At 48.9% G+C, this 22,361-nt stretch overlaps 2 protein-coding genes across 2 annotated transcripts; both read left to right on the top strand.

The window, feature by feature from the left end:
• The first annotated feature begins 6,389 nt into the window (after nt 1–6,389).
• On the top strand, nt 6,390–6,986 carry LOC121448120 (rRNA-processing protein FCF1 homolog). Its single transcript, XM_041651904.1, has one exon. The coding sequence runs from the start codon at nt 6,390–6,392 to the stop codon at nt 6,984–6,986; it is 597 nt and encodes a 198-aa protein (XP_041507838.1).
• A 9,219-nt stretch (nt 6,987–16,205) lies between these two features.
• On the top strand, nt 16,206–20,489 carry Mex3b (mex-3 RNA binding family member B). Its single transcript, XM_041651625.1, has 2 exons — nt 16,206–16,836; nt 17,667–20,489. The coding sequence occupies exons 1-2, from the start codon at nt 16,560–16,562 to the stop codon at nt 19,118–19,120; spliced, it is 1,731 nt and encodes a 576-aa protein (XP_041507559.1). The 5' UTR covers nt 16,206–16,559; the 3' UTR covers nt 19,121–20,489.
• The last annotated feature ends 1,872 nt before the right edge of the window (nt 20,490–22,361 follow it).

The raw sequence follows: 22,361 nt of genomic DNA, 5'->3' as shown, positions 1-22,361 counted from the left end.
GTTGATGCCCTATCTGGGGTCCACGAGCATCTGTTCACATCTCCAGCAGGATTTATACATAACTTATTATTTTCTTCTTGGGCTAACTTCATTGAGGACAGTATAATGAATATCCTCACGTTTCCCAAAACTGGGAACTGAGGCACGATGGTTAAAGATCTCCTGAGGTAGCACTGAGAAGGAGAAGTGGACATTTCTCATTTGGAAGATCTGCAGTGAGTTCATATAAGGTGAGGGAAAAGGGTTGTTGACCAAGATCCAAGCTCCTGGTGAGAGATGAAGGTGCTGTGTGTGTGTGTGTGTGTGTGTGTGTGTGTGTGTGTGTGAGAGAGAGAGAGAGAGAGAGAGAGAGAGATCAGAGCAAGTAACATTTGCATGAGTCCTAACTCAGTAATACCTATGAAGTGAAAATCATTTAAAACAAGCACACTCAGGACGGAGTCCCACGTGTGAGCGGCGGGATGTCACTCAGCATGGAGTCCCACGTGTGAGCGGCAGGATGTCACTCAGCATGGAGTCCCACGTGTGAACAGCGCGATGTCACTCGGGATAGAGTCCCACATATCAGCAGTGTAATGCGCTGGTGCAAGAACAAAAGCAAGTTGAGGTTCTCATAACCATGGTGGCCGCGGCCTTTCTGGCAGCTGCATGCCTTGCGACATGTTGGAAGAACGAAACAATCTGAAACAAGCATGTTCAGAGTGAGCGGTGACCTTCCTGATTCTACAAATGAGTAGATGGAGGTTTCCTCGGAAGGCTCCGTGCAACTGGTATAACCGAGTTTATTAGCTCCGCATGCTTCCTGACAGCTATAGATGAAAAGCAGGAAAAGGAGGTGGCGGAGAGGGAAGAAGAGAGAGGAGGAGAGGGGGAGAAGGCTGGGGGCCAGTTCTGGAACATTTCAGGGGAGTTTGGTTTCTAGCCCATTCTGCCTCAAACTTGACCAAGATAACTATGTCATCAGTACTTACATCTTGCCAGGGGACACTTGAGAGGTTTATTTTACTTTATTTTTTTTTTAAGTACATGTTTTTAAGATAAAAAGATGCTTTGGAGATAGCTTCACTAGCCACTTCCTTGGCCTTTCTTCAGCTCTAATTCTGATGTGTGATGTCGCCCCAAATCCTGCAAAGAAAGATAAAAGCCTGTATTCCGTGTGAGTGTGTAGGCAGATAGAGGAAGGGCTCCCCTGGTAGCTAAGCAGTGGGGTGAAGGCGAGGATGGGGTAGGGCTGTGGAGCCATGTTCGTGGGTGGGGCCAGCTCTTCTTCTTACCACCCACCCAGGGCATAGCCTCAGGTCAGCAACTGACCTGTATCAGAGCACCCTAGATGGGGGAGGGCACTCAGCCCAGGGCAGACACCAGTTCCTACATTGCCTTCTAGCTGAGAACTTGTGCAAGGAAGGTGCAGGAAAAAGATGTGTGTGTGTGTGTGTGTGTGTGTGTGTGGGTGCATGCAGGTGTGTGTGTGTGAGCACATGGATGTGTGTATGCCAGTGTGTGTGTGTGAGCATATGGATGTATGTATGTATGTGTACGTCAGTGTAATTGTGTGTGTGTGAGACTATGTAAAAATATATGGATGTGTGTGTGATTGTGTGAGTGTATGGATGTGTGTGTGTGATTGTGTGAGTGTATGGATGTATGTAAGTGTGTGTGCGAATGTACCAGATGAAACTTTAAAATTAAGAGTTTCTTCTGCTGGAATGTTTAGTGCCTGGAGAGACTCTCCAGGGAATGTTTACCTAATTGTAGAGATGTAATCGTTCTTTTCTCAGGGCGCATTTCCTGGGAATTTAATCCTTACTAGAAACAATGAAAGCTATTAGTGAAAATACACGGCCAATCGGCAATCAAAAATCCAGGTTGCTAACGTTAACAGCACATGTGGATTTTCTTTCTGTGCCCCTCGATGCACAGCCATTTTAACATGAGATACTGTCTGTTTTCTCTATGTAGATCCACACGAATTTAATATTAGTAGCTGAATGACGGTTCATTCAACTGGTCATGGCTGCAAGGAGCTGGAACCTACTCAACCCCTTCCTGTTTTATTGTCTGGTGTTGTTTGTTTGTTTGTTTTCAGACTCAAGTACCCCACAACATTTTTGTCACATTCTAAAGTGAGGAATCGTCCACTCCCTGGAAATGGTCCGGGTCACGCAGTCTGGAAACAAAAGTGATGATATGGGAGGTGTCACCCGCCACACCCGCTGGTCCCTTCTCTCCTACTCTGTGGCACAGGGCTGTCAGGAGGGACCAGGAGCAGCTTTCCTCTGCCCTGAAGCACATTCTCCACCTTCTCCATCCCCTACAGAAGCTGGCAGCATGGTCTTCAGGACAATTGGTTTTGTAACACTGCAGGAATTTGGGTCACGGAAGTTTTTAGTTAGCCTTCACTGCAGTAATAAAGTAGTAGCATCGTGTGATTTCATCACAGCCGCTCTTGTGCTTGTGGGAAGCTCTCGCCAGTGCTGGCTAGCTGTCAGAAATGCATCCACAGGGAGGAGTGCTTGAAAATATCTGAGGCCCCTGGCTTCCAGAGAAAGGCAGCTTTGCACCCCACCCCTTCACAGCAGGAAGCCTGAAATCAAAGGCAACTAACAGATCAACACTTGCTTATCTGTCCCTGCCTTTATCCTGGGGCTATAATTGGTTTAATTGTGCATTTATTTGTGTGTCGTCAAGGCTGGTCTCTCGGCTCTCTGCTCTCTGGTCCCTAAGTTCCTTCCAGCTCTCTGTCTTGATTGTTCTACACTCTCTGACACCCAGAGTGACTGGTGTGGAAAGCATCTTCTAAATGTCTGTATAGGAAAAGAGAGGGGGAAGAAGATGCAGGGGGAAGGGCGGATAAAAAGAAAGGGAGGGAGGATGGGAGGGAAGGAGGGAGGGAGGGAGGGAGGGAGGGAGGGAGGGAGGGAGGAATCAGTGGGAGACTCTACATGTGGAAAGATTCTCAATAACTGTGGCATCCAAACTTCCGAAGTCAACTTGCACTTTCTTTCATATGGCGAGAATGAGCGTGTGTGTGTGTGTGTGTGTGTGTGTGTGTGTGTGTGTGTGTGTGTCTCAGGAGTTACTGTCTAGCCATTTGGCTGGTTTGGTTGTGTTAGGAGGAAAGACCTCCTACCCTGGATGGGCTCTTGGCTTTTAGAGGGTCTTGTTCACCATGAAGCTCCAGCAGCCCATGGAGTTCTTTTGAGAGACTCTACTCAGGTGAAGAAGGGATGCCTGACTTGATTGCCAGAGAGAATTTGAGGTTGAGAGGGTTTACAGCAGGGTTGGAGTTTTTAAAGACGTTTATCACAGACGTTAGCACAGGGGTGAAGAGAAAGGGTAAGATACACTCAATCGTGGGTGCAGGCATCTTAGAGGAGAACCATGCTCAACTGTTTTAGTTTAGCTATACACATAATTTTGGTGCCTCTTGGGGTAGAGCCCAAAGGATGGCTAAGCCCCCAACCCTCTGTCTTCATAAATGAAATGACAGGACAGTCCCGGAAGAGCTTTGAATAGGATTGTAACAAAATAAGATAAAACCTTGGGTCACAATGGTTACACCAGGGTGCTAGACCTGCCTTTTATCTTTGATGGGGTTTCCTTTGAAAACTTCAGAAAAATCACACATTCCACGTTTAGGAAAGGAGAAAGGCCTGGTATGCTCAGTTCTTAATGTGTTTCACTGCTGTTTTAACCTTTTTGTTTAAAGCGTCTGTTTATAAAAGAAGTGTTGTGTCGTTGTGGGCGGTGCTGCAAAGGAAATGCTAACTGCGCTGGCATTCTTGACCCTCAGCTGGTGAGACTTCAGCTGAACTCCGGAGTAAGAGACTGCCTTCCTTCTTCCTATGTCCCCTTAATTTTTTATCCTGTCCTATCTATCTAAGCTGTCCAGAAGGCTCTGATGTGTGTCTGTATGTCTCTCTCTCTCTCTCTCTCTCTCTCTCTCTCTCTCTCTCTCTCTCTGACGGTTCACCCAGAGCCTTCCCTGTAAGTGTGTATTCCTCGGGGCTTCTAGGTATTCAGGGGATGATGGTGTTGGGGAAGCTTCAGTGTGTGGATGCGGCGGCTGTGTACTCCGGACCCTTTGGTGGTATGGGTGGGTCTTGGGGTAGAGGGAAGCAAAAGAAGAGAGGCGAGAGTTGTGGAAGGGAGTTCCCTACAGGAGCAGAGTCTGTAGTAGCAGACTCAGCAGGAGACCAGAGTTCTGAATTCCATGGTTTCAGACCATTGAGTTCTGTTGTCAACCGCCTACAGGTATCCTCTTCAGCAGTTCCTAGCTTCATCCATAACTTCTGACGACTTACAGATACAATGTGTGGGTTATTGTTGGGAATATGTATATGTGTGTATGTGTGTGTGTGTGTGTGTGTGTGTTCATGCATGAACGCTGTCAATCTTCCTAGACTGCAGGCAGAACCCAGGTCTCCCTTTGGATCACTTCTTATTCCGGGTGCCCCCAGGACAGACCCTCAAAGTATTTGTGGAAAGGATGAGCAAAGAAAGCCTTGCCTGACCCTCCTACTCCATGGCATTGCTAATACATCTTATTTGTTCTGCGGGACAGGATTGGTTTAGAGAAGATTACATAAAATTCTGAGTATAGATGATTTTTTTAAGAATTAGCCTTATCAGAATGTCATCTTATCTCCAGTTTCTATGTCAAACCACGAGCTATTTGTACATTATATTTATCTCTCATCTCCCCATCCATTCATTTACCCAACCATCATCTGTCTGTCCGCCTGCCTAATCTGAGAGCCAGCTGTAAAATTATTTGTCTAACGTTTTAGTTCAAGCTCATATAGTAAAATAAGACAGAAAACCACATCACTAATTCTTATGACCTCCTACTGGAACATCTGGAGTCGTCCACCTTCCGCTTGGGGAGCCCTCCTCTGTGGTACTATATAGATACAGGTTTTAAGTTTGCTTCTATAGGTATCTACCTAAATTATCTCCACCGATAGAATCATGCTGATAAAGCCTTTCCCTTACTACTGTAGGAGCAGTGGTGTTTGTTTCTGTTAGTTATTTTTACAATGGAGTTATTTTAAATGATTCCTTAAGCCAGCTGGAATTTATCTGAGTCTATTCCACGAGGGCCGAGGATAGAGCTCAGGGGTAGAGTGTTTACCCACACGTGAGGGCTTAGATCAGTGCCCACTACTGAAACACACACACATTAAAAACAGCGCAGAACCACTGTCTCTCAAAGCCCATGTCTCTCTTTTTTACATAGTGAATTCATCCTAGTCCGGATTTGTTTCCAAAGCTTGCCATCTGCTTTGAAGGCAAACTCCCTTTGGGTGTCCGAACGTGCTGTTTTAACTTTTGCAGCTGTGTAGCGTAGTTAAATCCATCTCCTTTTGCCAGATTCTTATTAGTGACACATGTCACTACTCTGGTCAACAACTGTCACTTCTGCTGCCAGCAAAGCCCAATGCTCTAAGCCCTTGCTTTGCCGGTGAGAAGTCAGAGGGTCATGGCAGCAACTTCCAGGGCTTTGAGGAGCTGTCAGATCTGTCCGTCTCCGGAGGCCTTGACCTTAACTTTACAAAATGCATCAGATCCAACCTGAGCAGTGTCTTCCTTGAGTTTGAACATGTTTTCCTTACGGCTAGAGCTACCGGCTTGTTGGTATTTGATGCTCTTGTTTGCCTGCTTAGTTTTTGTTTTTTTTGACACAGGGGGTCTTTACATAGTCCTGGCTGTCCTGGAACTATGCAGTCCAGGCTGGCTTCCAACTCAGAGATCCACCTGCCTCTGGCTGGTGAAGGCCGGTATCAAAGGCGTGAGCCACCACTGTTGGATGACTTTGATGATGGTATTGAAATCATTTGGTTTTCCGATGATTTTTATTTTGCCTCGTTTTAGATTGCTTATCTGTAAAGCTTATTAAAAATTTCTGGCTATATTTTCACTCCAAGAAATGGAATTTACCTGGTAGTCTATATTTTAATGGTCTGGTTGGGAATAGTAGCAGTTGTGCGAACTTGAAAGCATTGCTCTCTTTTTGCCTGTCTCTTTTGAGACAGGCTTTCATATATAGTTCAGGTGAGCTCTGAGCTAGCTCTGTAGCTGATGATAATCCTGAATCCTGATCTCCTACCTCCCAAGTGTTGGCATTCCAGGTATGAACCACCATACCTGGGTCTTTTAATTTTTTATTATATTTTATATTTTTATTTATCAACATACTCAGATCACGGCTTTCCCCTCCTCCAGCTCTTCCCAGATCTTCCCCTCCTTCACCCCTTACCCAGGTCTTAAAAGCATTCCTTAAGTGGCCATTCTGTCTGTCAGGCTCAGTGAATGCATGATTTCACACAATTTTTTAAAATGTATTTATGGGTAAGTGATTCCGGAAGAAACAGGAGTGCAGCGTGAACATGGGGAAGCAAAAGAAAATAAGAAGATATGCGACCATGAAGCGAACGCTTAGTCTCAGAGATGAGAGACCTAAAGAAAAGGAGAGATTAAAGCCTACAAAGAAAGCGAAGAAAGATCCCAGTGCGCTGAAGGAAAGAGAAGTCCCCCAACATCTCTCCTGCTTATTCTTCCAGTACAATACACAGCTGGGTCCACCGTACCCCATCCTTGTTGATACCAACTTCATCAACTTTTCCATCAAAGCCAAACTCGACTTAGTGCGGTCCATGATGGACTGTCTGTACGCCAAGTGTATCCCTTGTATAACTGATGGTGTGATGGCTGAAATTGAGAAAACGGGCCAGAAGGACCGAGTGGCACTGAGAATCGCCAAGGACCCACGATTTGACCGACTTCAGTGTACACACAGAGGAACCTATGCTGATGACTGCTTGGTACGGAGAGTCACTCAGCACAAGTGCTACATTGTGGCTACAGTTGATCGGGACCTCAAACGAAGAATCCGGAAGATCCCTGGAGTTCCTATCAGGTACATTTCCAACCATAGGTACAACATTGAACGGATGCCAGACGATTATGGAGCTCCTCGGTTCTAATTCTTACCTGACCACATCCACCTGCGTTTCTTTACCAGCTTTCTCTGTTGTCAGTTAATTAAACACACTTTCTGTTGTTTTTTTATCATAAAAAAAATAAAATTTATTTATTATATGACATTCTGCCTCCATGTACGCCCTCATGCCAGAAGAGGGCGCCAGATATCACTACAGATGATTGTGAGCCACCATGTGGTTGCTGGGAATTGAACTCAGGACCTCTGGAAGAGCAGCCAGTGCTCTTAACCACCAAGCCATATCTCCAGCCCCAATTTCACACAAATTTGACTGCGATGCTAATAGTACAGTTTTAATAAACATTTGATTTAATATAAAAATAGTTAAAATTTTGTTTTTTCAAGATAGGGTCTCACTAGACAGCTCTGGCTGACTGGAATTCGTATGTAGACCAGGCTGGCCTTGAACTCACAGAGATCCTTCTGTTCTTCCTCCCAAGTGCTAACTTGAAAGCATCGCTTTTGTTTGCTTTTCTTTTTTGGAGAAAGGCGCTCATGTAGTCCAGGTTAGCTCTGTAGCTGATGATAATAATACTGAGCTCCTGATCGTCTCTACCTCCCACGTTCTGGGATTAAACTCATATACCACTGCACCCAGCTCAAGCTGAAATTTTAATAGTACTATTGGCATAACTTTTGTTGTTTTAACTGATACAAATGAGAAAGAAGCAATTTTCCATCAGGATTATTTATGTCAATATCATGGCTGTATTGCATTAATTAATATATTGATTTTTGGTCAACATACATTTAATACAGACAGAAAAACTCTCTAGGTTGTAAGAGTATTTCTTATTTTAAAAAGTGGAGATAATAAAGCTGGATGCAATGTTACATAAATCTAATGCCAGTACTGCGGGGCTCAGGCAGGCAGGAGGATCCATGCCATTCCAGGTACATAGTGAGACCCAATATCAACCAACCAACCAGCCAGCCAGCCAGCCAACCAACCAATCAACCAACCAACCTGCATGTCATGAGAACAAAGAACCTATCATCATATAGTTAAAACACTAAAGTGAAGATGAAAGGGTTTTCACCTCCTTGTCAATGTGATGCAGACTCCAACCTCACCCTGCTGACAGAAGGACCCAGGAGTTATCTGCCTAAGTGAGCACCAGGACTCCTAGTTCAGAGATGAGAAATCCAAAGCCCAGGAACTAAATGACCAGTTGAGAGTCAACAAGTGAAAGAAAAACACCCTCAGAATAGACGAGATTCACCTGTGTACACAATCTACCCGCAAACCTTTCCTGGGTGGACCCGCACGTGGGCATGCCTGTATGTCAGCTGTGAGCTGGGCCACCCACCTATAGACAAGACACAGCCTAAGGAGATTTTCTTTTCCTAGTATTTACCTTCCAAGAACGTCTACCCTTGTTCTGTCCTGCATAGTTTCTGGGGATTCTTCTCGAATAGTTCCTTTTTCCTTTAATAAAAGAGCTTAATTCAAATAATTCTTTAGATGCGGCAATGCTCTCAACTCCTCCCCTTGTCTACCGTCCTTTCCCGGTTTCTTGTTTTAAGGCTCTGTTCGCTGAGCACTCGTGGTCACGAGACACTCTCTCTCTTATTCTGTTCATTTATTTCTATTACCACTTGACATCTCACTGATATCCCTATCTCTGAGGAATCTCCACAGCTGCCTATCTGAAGAGGGATTGCTATTTCATTATTTCCACTATTGTGGTTTTGAGGCTTCGCGATTCTCACTGTTTTCCTGAACATAGCTTTTTCAGAAGGCCAGCTGGAGTCTAAATGCTGGAATCCAGCCTTAACTCTTCCTAGAAATGTGGACTTAGGAAATCTGGTTTATAAAGTAATAATAATAATAATAATAATAATAATAATACCTATCATATGGATACCATGAGAGTTAAATAATAAAGGGTTTGCTTGGTATCAGCTGCTGATATAGATTGCTTATTTTTTTTCTTTTGTCCTCCATGGTAAGTGCACCAGGATGATGTCTGTTCCACCAGAGCAAACAAGGTATGAATTGCAATCAGGTAAAATGCCCCCAGGGACTTTTTCTTCGTCCAGGGGCAATCAGGTGCCACAGTGGGAAGGCAGAACTGGGAGGGAGTCCCAGATGCTTCTTTCTACAAGTCCTACAAGATCCTTCCTTTTCCTCTTTTCCACTCCCTAGATCCAGGGACAATTCCTTCAGCAACCACCTTTAGCTCCCAGCAGCATTAACCAGGAACCTACCTCAGGGCCAAGTAAGGGACAGGGGAGATGTTCACCCTGCCATTATTTCCTTAAACAATAAAGCAAGAGCACCTTACGGAAAGCCTTGGATTCTGGCTTTGTACTCTGGCCCCCACAGTGAACAAGCCTTTATTAACTTCAGACTGATAGTGCCCTACACTGGCTTTCAGGTGAGGACTCTTGACATCCCAAGTCTGGCCTCCCATGTTTCATCAGTTCTCAGGTAGGGCTCCAAGATGGGAGTCTAGAAAGGCTGCATCTAGCTGCTGCAAATGCTGGAATTCTGGAGCCCTACCCTCTGCGTAGGAAGAAGAAGGTCATACCTTAGTGCTGAGGACTGTGAACTCCCACCCCTGGAATCCTGGTTTCTTTGACAGATCTTATTTTTCTTCTTCCTTTTGGGCATTCAGAATGTTGATTGCTGACTATTAACCAGGCCATATTAAACTTCAGAAGTCAAACTACACTACAGGCTGATTTAATGTTCTGAAAAGTTTACCTCTCTACTCTCGTAATTCCAACAGCTTTAAAAAAGGGGTTTTAGATAACTCTTTTTTGTTAAAGAAAAATGAAAATAGATTCTTCTCTCATACAGTACATCCCAACCACAGTTTCCCCTCCCTCCACTTGCCCAGCTATTCCCCATCTCCCCCAGACTCATCCCTCTCCATCTCCCCCATCCCTCTCCATCTCCCCCTTCCCTCTTCATCTCCCTTCAGAAAAGAGCAGGCCTCCAGGAGACAACAATCAAACACAGCAAAGCAAAATACAGTCAGGCAAGGCAAAAGCCCTCACTCTGAAGTTGGACAAAGCAACCCAGCAGGAGAAAGAGTCTTAGGAGCAGGCAAGAGAGTCAGAGCCACGCCTGCTCCCATTGTTAGGGGTCCCACAAAAACACCAAGCTGGCAGCCACATCACATAGAGGACCTGGTGTAGCCCCATGCGGGCCCTGCGGTTGCTGCTCCAGTTCTCTGGGAGCCTGCGTGTGCCCTGCATAGTTGACTCCGTGGACCATGTTTTTGTGTCCTCCATTCTCTCTGACTCCTACAATCTTTCTACTCCCTCTTCCCTAGGATTCCCCAAGCTCCAGGCAGTGGGAGGTTGGGGGAGGCTGATGGGGACTTCTGATTTAGACTGTCTCTCTGCACAATATCTGACTGTGGGTTTCTGCATCCACTCCCATCTACTGCCAGTGGCAGCCTCTCTGATAGGACTGGATGAGGCACAGACCTATGAGTATAGCAGAATATCATAAAGAATCATTTCATCCATCTTATTTATTTTTTTACTTTTGCCAGTTGTGTTTGGTTCTACCTCTAGGTCTCTGGGCTATCCAGTCTCTGGTCCCTGGCCATCCAGACACTTTAAAGCATGGGGTCCTTCTTGTGGAGTGGGTCTCGAGTTCCTCGAGTTCAATCAGTCATTGCTTGGCCACTCCCAGAAGTTCTGTGCCACCATGACCCCAGTACATCTAGCAGGCAGGACAAATTGTAGGTCAAACGATTTGTGGCTGGGTTGGTGTCTAGGTTTCTCTTTTGGTAGTCTGCAGTGTACACCTTCCCACACCAAAGAGACTAGACTTGAGGGGTGAAGGCTTCATGCAGACACCAGCTTGACCTCTCTGTGTTCAATGAGCTGTGTGGAACTGTCCTTGGCAATGGGGCCCAGCTGCCAGTTTGTGGAGAGCAAACTGTGTGGGGCCCCAAAACCATTCCCTGTGGCAAGATGATTGTTGTTGTTTGTTTTTTTTTTTGGCTTCTTAGCACTATTTAAAAGTGAAAAGCACATTTTGCATCCCAAGTGTGTATATGTGTGTAGTAAGCACTTGTCTGTGTGTGCCTGGGGAAGCCAGAGGTCAACCTTGGGTATCCTTCCTCAATCACGCTCCACTTAATTTTTATCTCTTGAGATTAGGGTCTCTCATTGAACCTGGAGTTTGCCACTGATGCCAGCCTGATGGGCCAGCTGCTCCCTTGGGTCTGCCTGTCTCGGCCCTCCAAGGGCTTTTAGCAATATGCTACCAAGCCAGGTTTGTTCTATGGGTGCTGTGTTTCTGAACTCCTCTGGTCCTCATGGTTGAATCAACTGCACTTTGTATACAAAGCCTTCTCTACAGATCCTAGATATTATTGGGAAAGCTAATTGACGAAAGATGTACATTCAGGTCTTAAGAAACACACACACACACACACACACACACACACACAAAGAAAAATTGTTTTCATTAAAAAAAGAAACATTAAGATTTTGAGGCACTTTTATTGTTTATTCTGTTTCTAAGGCTTACTGCTTGATCACACAGTTGAACACATGCACACACAAACACGGACACACATTCCTTCATGTCGTTTACGTTCAGGCAGCATATGGAGAGGATTTCCTACACCATGAAAGCATTTCAGTAAATAGATACGCGTTGCATGAACTCCGTGTCGCTGACATGTTAACAATGCAGAGACAATGGAAAACTAAAAGAACAAAGAGCCTTCACATCCCGGCCCACTTGTGATCTTTACAACCCAGGGTGGGATGTGGGGCTGTAAATATCTCCAAGTTCTAACTGAGGACCCATGGCTCAGAGACAGGAAGGAACTTAGGCTTGGTCAAGATCACAGGATCCGATGCCACTTACCAGCTATGTGGCCTTGGGGACAATAGTTTTTCTGAGATGTGTTGGTGCTGAAGCTTACTTCATCATAGTTGTTCTCCTTAAGAAAATGAACAAAAACCTCAGTGTTGAAAATGTGACTAAAACGCACGATCCCGTAAAGAAATGGCTAGGACTTCTCTCAGCATCTTGGGAGGATACTGTGCTGGACCAGTCCCTACAGTAAAGGTTCATGGACTTGGAAGGGAATCTGACTCTGTTGGGATAAGGTACTTAGGTAATTTCCATCTGTAAAATGGGTACATGCAGAGTCTTTGACTCAGGGAAATTATAAGAATTAAACCTTACACTATATTGGAAGGCATTTATAAACTGTCTGGCACATCATACGTGGGTAATAAATATTATCTGTGATTACTAAACATTGCCCAAAGTCATGTTGTTGTGGCTGGAGTCATTTGGACTGTTTCCTAGAGACTGAATTATTCATGTATGTACTTAAGGAAATTATGCCTTCAAGGCATATTCTGCCTGGTTCACTCATTCACCTAATAAGCAGGTATTGGGTTCCTGAGTAGATGCTATACATCGCAACACTCTGGTCTCTATAAATCCTCACATCACCTTCACTGAAGCAAAACACACTTATCCCCTCCTCTGTGAAGTCCTCCCAGGACCCAAGGTGGACTTACTATTTTGCACATTTGGACTATCTTATGTGCCCGGTCTGCACCAGAACAATGGCTCAGGAGAGAGTCCTTTCCCCACCCACTATCTTACTCATTTTGTCACCATGCTTTTTTCATGTCCAGTCACGGGGACTGAAGTGAGCCTGCTTTCTTTCACACGGAGATTTGAATTTCTCTTGCCATCTCTTCAGTTTGCAAGACGTGTGTAAAATAGCTTTCGAGACCTCTGGAAACGAATGTAGGTTGTCTTATTGCTACTCGCTTGCTTTCGGGAGATAGCTTGTGCCTTTCATATCTTATACCAAACGAAATGCTCACTGCTAGCCCATACCCTGCTACGCTTTTCTCTTGTAGAAATAAAAAACGTAATACGTCCACACGCAGAAGTCCTAGGGGAATGTGGCCTGTATCAGGAAAAGGATAAGCTCTGGGGTCCAACAGGAGCCTGGAATAATCTAACAGAAATGATGGGCTTAGCGGGTGTATTTAAAACCAGAAGTAGGCCTGGCATGTGGTGCTGATGTATTGACCTATAAGGCATCAACTGAAAATGAAATTTTCTGAGTTATGCCTATAAAAATATTCAAGGGTCTGAAAACACTCCGGTGCTTTGCTGTGTCGTATTGCATGCGAGCAGAGCCGGGCGGTGGCTGGGGGAAAGGCAGCAGCTAGCATCTTGTCATCCACAGAGTTCCCTTTGTCCTGTTCTGTTTGGTTAAGACAACCCACTGGAAGCTGGATCCCGGCCTTTTCACGGTCAACGCGGAAGTCCAGCTGGGCACGGAGGCTGGATTTGTCAGAGGTTACAATGTCTATCACATAGGTCACCCTCTAATGCCCTCAGGAATGGATTCATGGCCGCTTCTCCAGAACCCTGACCTTCACGGGTTTCCCGAGACAGCCCCCAGTCTGGACCACCTGGACCTGTCAAGACTGGTCATGAATTCCTGAGATCAGCCTTTCCACTTTCCTTTCATGGGGTGGGGCAAAACGTGTGATGTTGGCCACCGTTCACAGTTACAAGCAAGTGCGGTTCCCGCTTTCATCCAGCAGGGAAGAGTGACATTAAACATGTCACCTTGGTGAAACATTACATTCACCTTCCCGCTAATGAGCCAGAGTCCCCGGGGACTTCTGTGAAGAGCAAAATCCTCCAAATTTTCAGAAGTAACTCATCTGCAATCTTATTACAAGCTGGTTCCAGGGGAATAGAATTACGGCAGGCCAGCAAAAATCTACGGGCAAGCTCCCTGCTGCCAGTATCCTGAGGGACCTTCCACCCCACGCACAGGCATACTGTCATAATCTTTTTTTGTTTGTTTGTTTGTTTTTTAAAGGAACCTCAGTGGACCCTAAAGGGAGACAAACGTGTTGTGTTGTCAAGGTGAAAATAGGCTCTCCCTAACTGCCTCTTTTTGTTGACTTTTACAAATCAGGGTCTCACGCTGTAGCCCAGATTGGTCCCAAACTCACTATACAGCCCAGGCTGGCCAAGAACTGGTTGAAACCCGCTACTTCAGCCTCTCAAGGGATGGGACGACAGGCCTCTAGGTCAGGTTCTCTTTTGCTTCCTGCCCTCATGCACGCCTCTTCTGTCACTCTTTCCAGGCAGAGCCATTTTGCTCCAGAACGCAGTCTAGGCAAGGGTCCCCAAGTACACTCCCTCCTCATTCCCAAACCAATTTGACACTTGAGTTCTTAAGGAAGAATTCCGTACTGGAGTTCCAGGTCCCCGGACTCTACACCACCATCTTCTTACACCCTCCCCCTCCCGAAGCCGCGCGCCCCTCATGGAACTGCTCCTTTGAAGAAAAACACAGCCAGCTTGGGGGAAGCTGACGTAAACATCCTGAGGAAATAGCCACAGTAAAGCGGCTCCTCAGCCTCATTTCCCTAAGGAAATAATCAGCACCTCGGCCCCGAGACAGCTCCAGGTGAGCCGGTAAGCTCAGGTCACCGCAGCGCGCTTGGAAGTACGTACGGGAGCTTGCAGAATTGTCTAAAGTGCTACCATCTATTGTCAGGTCTCATGTTCAAAACCACCCAGGCATTGTGCAGGGGAGGTATTGTGGAAAAGCCGGAGTCCGGGGCGCCCCATTCCCTTTGTGGGTCTCTTGGATCCGCCCTGGGTCCCCGAGGTCGCCCCCAACGAGGCGGGGGGGGGGGGGGGACGGACGGACGGACTCTCCAGTAAGCCGGTCTGTGGCGTAGACAAGTGGCCTAGGGGTTCTCGGCAGGCGTCCCTTCCGCCGAACCTTGGCAGGATTAGGAAAACCCCGGACTACTGACCAAACAGCCCGAGACAGGGCGCAGGGGCGCGGATAAACAGGCGGGCTCCCGGAACAAAGAAGGGAGAAGCGGACGCGCGCTGAGCCCGAAGGGGCGTCCACCCCCATCCCTCCCCGGAGGAAGGAAGATGCGCGGAGGCCTGAACCCCGCCCCGGCCCGCCCCTCAGAACCTCCTTTCTTCTTGCTAGCGATCGGAGGCCGTCGGTGGAGGAGCCGGGAGGGGGCGCAGTTCGCCGCGATCTCCCGCTAGTCCGGTCCTACCCTTCCTCCGCCGCCACCCCCAACCCGGGAAGCGCACAAAGAGCGCGGGGCTGGAGCACACTCCTCCCCGGCCGAGCCCGGCTGTGCGGAGGGCGGGGCCGGCGCGCTCTAGGCTCCTCGCAGGCACTGCGCATGCCTGTCCGAGGGGAGGGGCGGGGCCGGGAGCGGCGGGCGCGCACGCCCGCACCAGCCGCTGGCTCTGTAAGGTTGGCGACCAGGCAGTGGCTGCGCTCTGCTCGCGCGCGTCTGGGAGCCCGCGGGGTCTCAGTCCGCGCGCCAGGCGTGTGCGGAACCCGGGTGCAGAGCATTCCAGAGGTCACCGGTGGCGGTGCGGGTCAGGCCCCCGCGGCAGCCGGCTTCTGGTTTTGGCATCCGCTCCTCCGTCGGGGCCACTTGGGCGAAGTGCTACCCCGGGGGACCGAAATGTGGGCGCGCGCGCGAGTGGCAATGTGGGCGGGCGTGTCTTTTGTGTCGCGTGCGCTCCCGTGCAGGTGGGCAGCTCGCGTTCAGCAGTCACTATACCATGGGGCCCAGGACCTCGAGCTGGTTTCCGCGTCCTAATGTCGGGCCGTCCTCTTGTACAAATAGCTTACCGTCCACCTAGTGGTAGCGCCGGCTCCGGAGATGCTTTATTTGGGGGCAGTAACGGGACTTTCGAAGGACCGCTCTTTGGAGCCCGGCCGCTGGCATCACAGTTGGGCGCCTGTTTTTTTTTTTTTTTTTCAGCCAGGAGAGGGGAAAGACTTGGGGACAGCAGTTGTCCTCGGCTGATAGGTACATATAAATGTCCCAAGCCAGCCAGTCCCGCATTAGACAACAAAGAGAGGCGTTCGCGGCGGCGGGGGAGGGGCGCGGCCGGGAGGAGGCCGGGGCGGGCTGCGGAGAGCTCGATGGGGGTGGTGCTGGCTCTCCGCTCGCCCAGCCCCGGCCTCCGCCCGCCCCCGGCCTGGCGCGCGCCAATCGCCTCCCCCAGCGATAGTGTCAGTAGCATTGTAGTGTCAGCTCCCGCCGGTGACGTTGCGCCTCCCTCGTCCCCCTCCGGAGCCGTCTGGCTGCAGAGGCTCAGTCAAGAGGCGGGTAGGAGAGGAGGAAAAAGCGCTGAGTGAGGGCGGGCGGGCGGGAGGGAGGGAGTGGAGGAGCCGGGGAGGGGCTCCTTAAAGAAACGCTGCTGTCGCTCGCCTGCTCGCTTTGCGCTCGGCATTGTGGCCAGCCAGCCGGGCACTCGGGGGGCACGCGTGGCCGCCGCTCAAGCTCTGCCCCCACCCCAACCGCCAGCAGATCTGGGGTGGGGACCCAGGCGGGGGCTCTTGCAGCCACTGCCCGGTGCGGACTGCGTGCAGCGACCCACTCCTCTCGGAGCCGAGAAACGAGCCACGGAGCCCTCCGCAGCCGACCGGCCTCCCCGCCCCTGACCACCCTCTTCCCGGCTGCCTTTGTGGTTGCAGCTTCTGGCTGCCGAGCGGAGAGCCGGCTGGGGCGCGGCGTGCACTGCGGAGCAATGCCCAGCTCGCTGTTTGCAGACCTGGAGCGCAACGGCAGCGGCGGCGGCGGGGGAGGCGGCGGCGGAGGAGGCGGCGGTGGCAGCGGCGGGGGAGAGACTCTGGATGACCAAAGAGCCCTGCAGCTTGCGCTCGATCAGCTCTCACTGTTGGGGCTGGACAGTGACGAGGGCGCCTCTCTGTACGACAGCGAGCCGCGCAAGAAGAGCGTGAACATGACCGAGTGTGTGCCGGTACCCAGTTCCGAACACGTCGCGGAGATCGTAGGGCGGCAAGGTGGGTCCGACAGGGATGGGGACTGGAGGGGTGTGTAGGATCTCGAGCCGCCGCCTCACTGTGAGGGCGGGTGAAAGATCTCGAGCTGTGGCGCGGGGGAGCCTTGAGGAGGGAGGAAGAGCCGCGCGCTGGGGCCGGCGCACCAGACAAAGAAAGTGCAGGCAGGCTGCCCTCCACAGCGGCGCCAGCGCCGCGGCAGGATGCACTTTCTCCTGCTAAAATCACTGCCTTCTCCTCTAACGCTCCAGACTTAGTCCACCCTAGGAAAGATAATTTAAATATAAGATACTGGGGGAAGGGGGGTCTCTGGTGGTCCTTTGGGAAGGGGGGGGGAGGAGGGGAGAGCGTCCGATGGAAGGAGGATTCAGGATTTCTTCTAAGAGGAAAGGATTGGAGTTCAGAGAAGGAACAATGGGTCCCAGGACTGCCAGACCCTCAACCCCACCCCAAGCGCTCCAGCGCTTAGGAATTGCGGCTTCCGGGGAACCGCTTGGTATCTTCAAGGCAGTCAGCGCGCCCATTTGGTTCCCAGAAGCATCTCCCCAGATGACTTTTCTAGGGTTCTGGGGCTTAGCTTGGTGCGACTGCAGTCACCGGGGGAGGGCCAGGCAGCCAATGGGCTGTTCCTCGAGCGTTTCGCGGGTGGAACCCGCGGTCCAGCTCCTGGCGCGGTTCAGGGTCAGCTAGGGAGACGCCCCCTTTCTCCTGTCGCGTGTTCTGCTGTCCAGCTGCCTTGGGCGCGGGCTGTCCCGGGTCTCCGCGGTTACCCCGGGGATAATGGGCGTGTCTGTCTCTCTCTCCTACTCCCTCCCTTGCACCCTGGCTCCCAGGTTGTAAAATCAAAGCTTTGAGGGCGAAGACCAACACTTACATCAAGACCCCAGTTCGCGGGGAGGAGCCTGTCTTTGTTGTGACGGGCAGGAAGGAGGATGTGGCCATGGCTCGGAGGGAGATCATCTCCGCCGCGGAGCACTTCTCCATGATCCGAGCCTCTCGTAACAAGAACACAGCCCTCAACGGCGCTGTTCCCGGGCCGCCCAACCTGCCAGGACAGACCACTATTCAAGTGAGGGTGCCATATCGCGTGGTGGGGCTCGTGGTGGGGCCGAAGGGAGCCACGATCAAGCGCATTCAACAGCAGACACACACATATATTGTGACACCCAGCCGGGACAAGGAGCCCGTGTTCGAGGTGACTGGGATGCCAGAAAACGTGGATCGCGCTCGAGAGGAGATCGAGGCTCACATTGCGCTGCGCACCGGTGGCATCATCGAGCTGACAGATGAGAACGACTTCCATGCCAATGGCACAGACGTGGGCTTTGATCTACATCACGGGTCCGGCGGGTCCGGCCCCGGCAGCCTCTGGAGCAAGCCCACCCCAAGCATTACTCCCACCCCTGGCCGCAAGCCCTTCTCCAGCTATCGCAATGACAGCTCCAGCTCGCTTGGCAGCGCATCTACAGACTCTTACTTCGGTGGTGGAACCAGCGGCAGCGCAGCTGCCACTTCACGCCTGGCGGATTACAGCCCTCCCAGCCCTGCGCTCAGCTTTGCCCACAATGGAAACAACAACAATAACGGCAATGGTTACACCTACACAGCGGGGGAAGCCTCGGTGCCTTCCCCGGATGGTGGTCCTGAGCTTCAGCCTGCTTTCGACCCAGCTCCCGCCCCACCACCTGGGACACCCCTTCTCTGGGCCCAGTTCGAGCGGTCGCCTGGAGGTGGATCTGCAGCCCCAGTATCCTCTTCCTGCTCTTCCTCGGCATCTTCATCTGCCTCGTCGTCCTCGGTGGTCTTTCCCGGGGGTGGCGCCAACAGCACACCCTCCAATGCCAACCTGGGGCTGCTGGTGCACCGCCGGCTGCACCCGGGCACCAGCTGCCCGCGTCTGTCTCCACCCTTACACATGGCCCCAGGAGCGGGAGAGCACCACCTGGCTCGGCGGGTGCGCAGCGACCCGGGCGGTGGAGGTCTGGCCTATGCCGCCTATGCTAATGGGCTAGGGGCGCAGCTCCCCGGTCTGCCTTCGTCGGACACTTCAGGCTCCTCCTCGTCCTCCAGCTCCTCCTCCAGCTCTTCCTCCTCTTCCTCGGGGCTGCGGCGCAAGGGCAGCCGCGACTGCTCTGTGTGCTTTGAGAGCGAAGTGATCGCGGCGCTGGTGCCCTGCGGCCACAACCTCTTCTGCATGGAGTGTGCCAACCGCATTTGTGAGAAAAGTGAGCCCGAGTGTCCCGTCTGCCACACCGCGGTCACTCAGGCCATCCGCATCTTTTCCTGAAGGCAGTGCGCGCGCGCGTGCGTGCACTGTGCAGGGAAGGAGAGTCCCCTCCCTAGACCCTCATTCCCTAGGGCCTACCTGCCCAGACGCTTCTGGTGCCCGCCTCTTTCCACCTCACCCTCCTCACTCTCAGAGATCCCAGAGGAGCTTGGAAAGCTGTAGTATCCGCTCATTTTTAAAATGTCATTTTTAAACAAAGGAACTTGCCAGGATCTCTGCATCAGGAGTACTGTAGCCTGGGAAGCCTCCGACCACCTGAATTGCATGCTCTATAAATAATAGGAACGGCGACATTCTAGTAACGATAGTTTTTACACTGTACTCAATAGGAAGCTCCCAAAAGAAGAAAACCCCACAAGTTTTCCATTTTCTTGAAGTAGGAGAAAAATGAACAGTAATTATGAAGATGATTAATAATTGTGCTATGGGATGTGTGGACTGTTTCGTGTGTTTCCCTTTGTGGGTGGGTTCCTACAGCGCTCGTTCCAGAACAGAAGTGGATCCTTTTTGAATGTTCACGGAAGGGCCAGGAGTTCTGTGCAGCCAGGACCCTGCAGCTTTATTAAAGTCAAAACTGTAACATATCTCTTATATATTAAAAAAAAAACCTTTAAAAGTTTTAAAGAGAAATTGCATTAATACAGATTGAAGTATTTTATTCTTTTTTTGACTTGAAAAATTATATTTCATATTGCAAAGATGTTTACAAGTATTTTAATTTAAGTTCAGTGAACTTTTTTGTAGCTGGGTTAAATCTTTTTATTTTTAGTATGGCCGTATGGCAAAGAACACTGTATTATTTTAATAATCACACAATTGTGACGGATTACAAACCATAAAATGTATAACGTTTTGAGCAGTATTCTGTTGGGATGGAGATTTTATAGGTTCAGACAAAATCTTCTAGATCTGCTTCACCCAGCATATTTTCTATTCAGTGATATAAAGCATATTTTATTCTATATTATTACAAAAACGGAAATGTATAAACGTGTCAAGAGGAACAGCTGGCGCTTTCTAACATTTGTACAAATAGAATTCAGTGCAAATTACAGACACTCTGTTGCACCGCTATAGTTTTAGTGTTTCTATTTTAATACATTTGTTTACCACCTGTTTATGTATATGTAGGTGACGTTACTTGAGCTTAAATGTACTTTACTGAGCAAAGTTTAAAAAAAAAAACAAAGTATATTTTATTTTATGATAAAGGGCCTTTAACCTCATGGTCAAATACTAATATTATATTTGCTGAGACAAGATTTGAAATTGTATCAAGAGTTTTATTTTTCTGACATTTAAAGTTCTACATAATAAAGGTAAACTTAAGTAATGGTGCTACTTCATTTTTTAAGTATTTCTATATAAATAAAACATTGAAGAATAAAAAGCAGTGTTGTGTGGTGACTTGATTCTTTTTTTTTTTTAAAGCCTCTTGGGGTGTAATGTTGAAAAGAAGCATTTTTAAGTGATAAGTTAAAATGCACAGCTTCCAAATATATCTTGAAATTTGTCAATAGAGCAGACTCCAGAGAGGAGGGGTAGGGTTTGGCTGGGTGGTTGGTCACAGGTGACAGCTTTGTTTTTTGTTTGTTTATTTTTAGATTGCAAACAATTTACTAAACCAAGACCAGTTTCTCCATGAGCCTTTGCTGACATTGCTTAGGGACCATGATATTTTGGAGGTACTCAGAACATAGTCTGTTTATTTTTAAATTAGGAGACAAAGGGAAATGAAGTATTCAAAAGAAATGTTTACAGTTTCAGCCCACAAAAACCTGTTACATTTACCCAAGAGTGTTAAGAAAAATGTGAAACACAAAGCTTAACAATTTGAATATTGGAATCACCCAGCTCAGGGAAGTAATAGTGTTGTTCAGCTTGAGGCCCTCCAGGTATGGGAGTGGGGTATGTGGGAGGGAGGGGGGCTAGGCTGGGTGGAGGTGTTCAGGGATCCTTACTTGGCTTACTGGGAGGGAGTAAGTCTTGCTGAGGGCCTGCTCCTCAAGAAGGAAAGGCTGGAAGCTCTTCTTGCAAAGGGCCTAGCAGGATTTTAGCTTGGGTCCTTATCAGGCTTCTTTGGGGTCAGGCTAATTGGTGTTGACAAGCGGCAAGTGTTAACTGTTTGTTGTTGCCTGAGGGAAGTTTCTGTTTGTTTTGGGCAGCAGCTCCACCTCTCTCCTTGCCCTGTGGCTCTGTCTGGGGAGGGACAGCTGCTTTTACTTCTGAACTTTGTTTCCTAAAGAACTCTGAGGAATGACCAGACCATGCCCTGGGGAATATCAGCCGCTCCCTGACTGGGCTACCCCTGGAAAAGTTGGTGGGCCTGTGATCTAATCTTAACAGGTGAAGAGAAAGCTGTGATATATTGATTGTTCTTCTTGGCCCCTTTGTGTTGACATTTTGCTGTTAGGAGGTGGAGCCCCTGCTTCCTCAGTTCCTGGTCTATTAGGTCTATTAGGAGAGAAAGGAGTGGCCCTGCTTAGAGAATTTCTGGCGTTGTCTTCTGCTCTGGAAAGTTCCAGGCTTTGTTTACCTCTTTGCTTCTCCCTCAGGATTTAACCTAGACCTGCCAAAGATTGTCAGGCCTCAGCCCCCTTTCTTTTAGCTGTCTGGAAATGCCTAGAACAGAACCCGAATTCTTTATGCATTTCTAGTCTTTGGTATTTTAACTTTGTCCGCTTTAACACAATGAGTTCAGACGTCTTGATCGCTTCCCACCCATGTTTGATGCACTGTTTGTTTACTTAGGTCCCTTTTATTGGTGCTATAAACGTTAGTGCAAAAGACTTGGAAATAAATAAAGATATCTCCTGCCAAAATTCACTGGACCTGAAGTCTATACGAGACAAGAGACTACTTTATAGTTAGAACAGGCCTTAGGGACAGCACTCAAACAAGGTGAATTTGAGGCTATCTACTTGGATGGCATGCGTGTCTTTGTGTTTCTGGTGCATATGTACGTGTGTGTGCCTGTGCATGTATGTGTACATGTGTGTATGTATACACATGTGTATGTGTACATGCGTGTACATGCATGTATAGAGCCTCAAACCCTGTCTACCTTATTTTTTCTGATTCAAGGTCTCACTGAATCTGGGGGCCAAGGAAAGTTCTCACCACATCAGCTGCCCCTCAAGCCCCAGAGATTTCATGGTGTCTGCCTCTCCAGTACTGAGATTATGTTAACGGCACGCCTGGCATTTTATGTGGATGCCGGGAAATACACATTCCAGTGATC

The sequence above is a fragment of the Microtus oregoni genome, unplaced genomic scaffold (genome assembly GCF_018167655.1).
Source record: "Microtus oregoni isolate MIOR12 unplaced genomic scaffold, Mior012 000000F_ref0000247, whole genome shotgun sequence".
In the NCBI taxonomy this organism is placed as follows: Eukaryota; Metazoa; Chordata; class Mammalia; order Rodentia; family Cricetidae; genus Microtus; species Microtus oregoni.
Note: the sequence above shows the minus strand (reverse complement) of the source record. Positions and strands in the feature narration are given on the sequence as shown.

Coding starts and splice junctions, on each gene's coding strand:
- LOC121448120 (XM_041651904.1), top strand. CDS start 6,390: ATGGGGAAGCAAAAGAAAATAAGAAGATATGCGACCATGAAGCGAACG.
- Mex3b (XM_041651625.1), top strand. CDS start 16,560: ATGCCCAGCTCGCTGTTTGCAGACCTGGAGCGCAACGGCAGCGGCGGC. Junction 16,837..17,666: donor GGAGATCGTAGGGCGGCAAG/GTGGGTCCGACA, acceptor CCTGGCTCCCAG/GTTGTAAAATCAAAGCTTTG.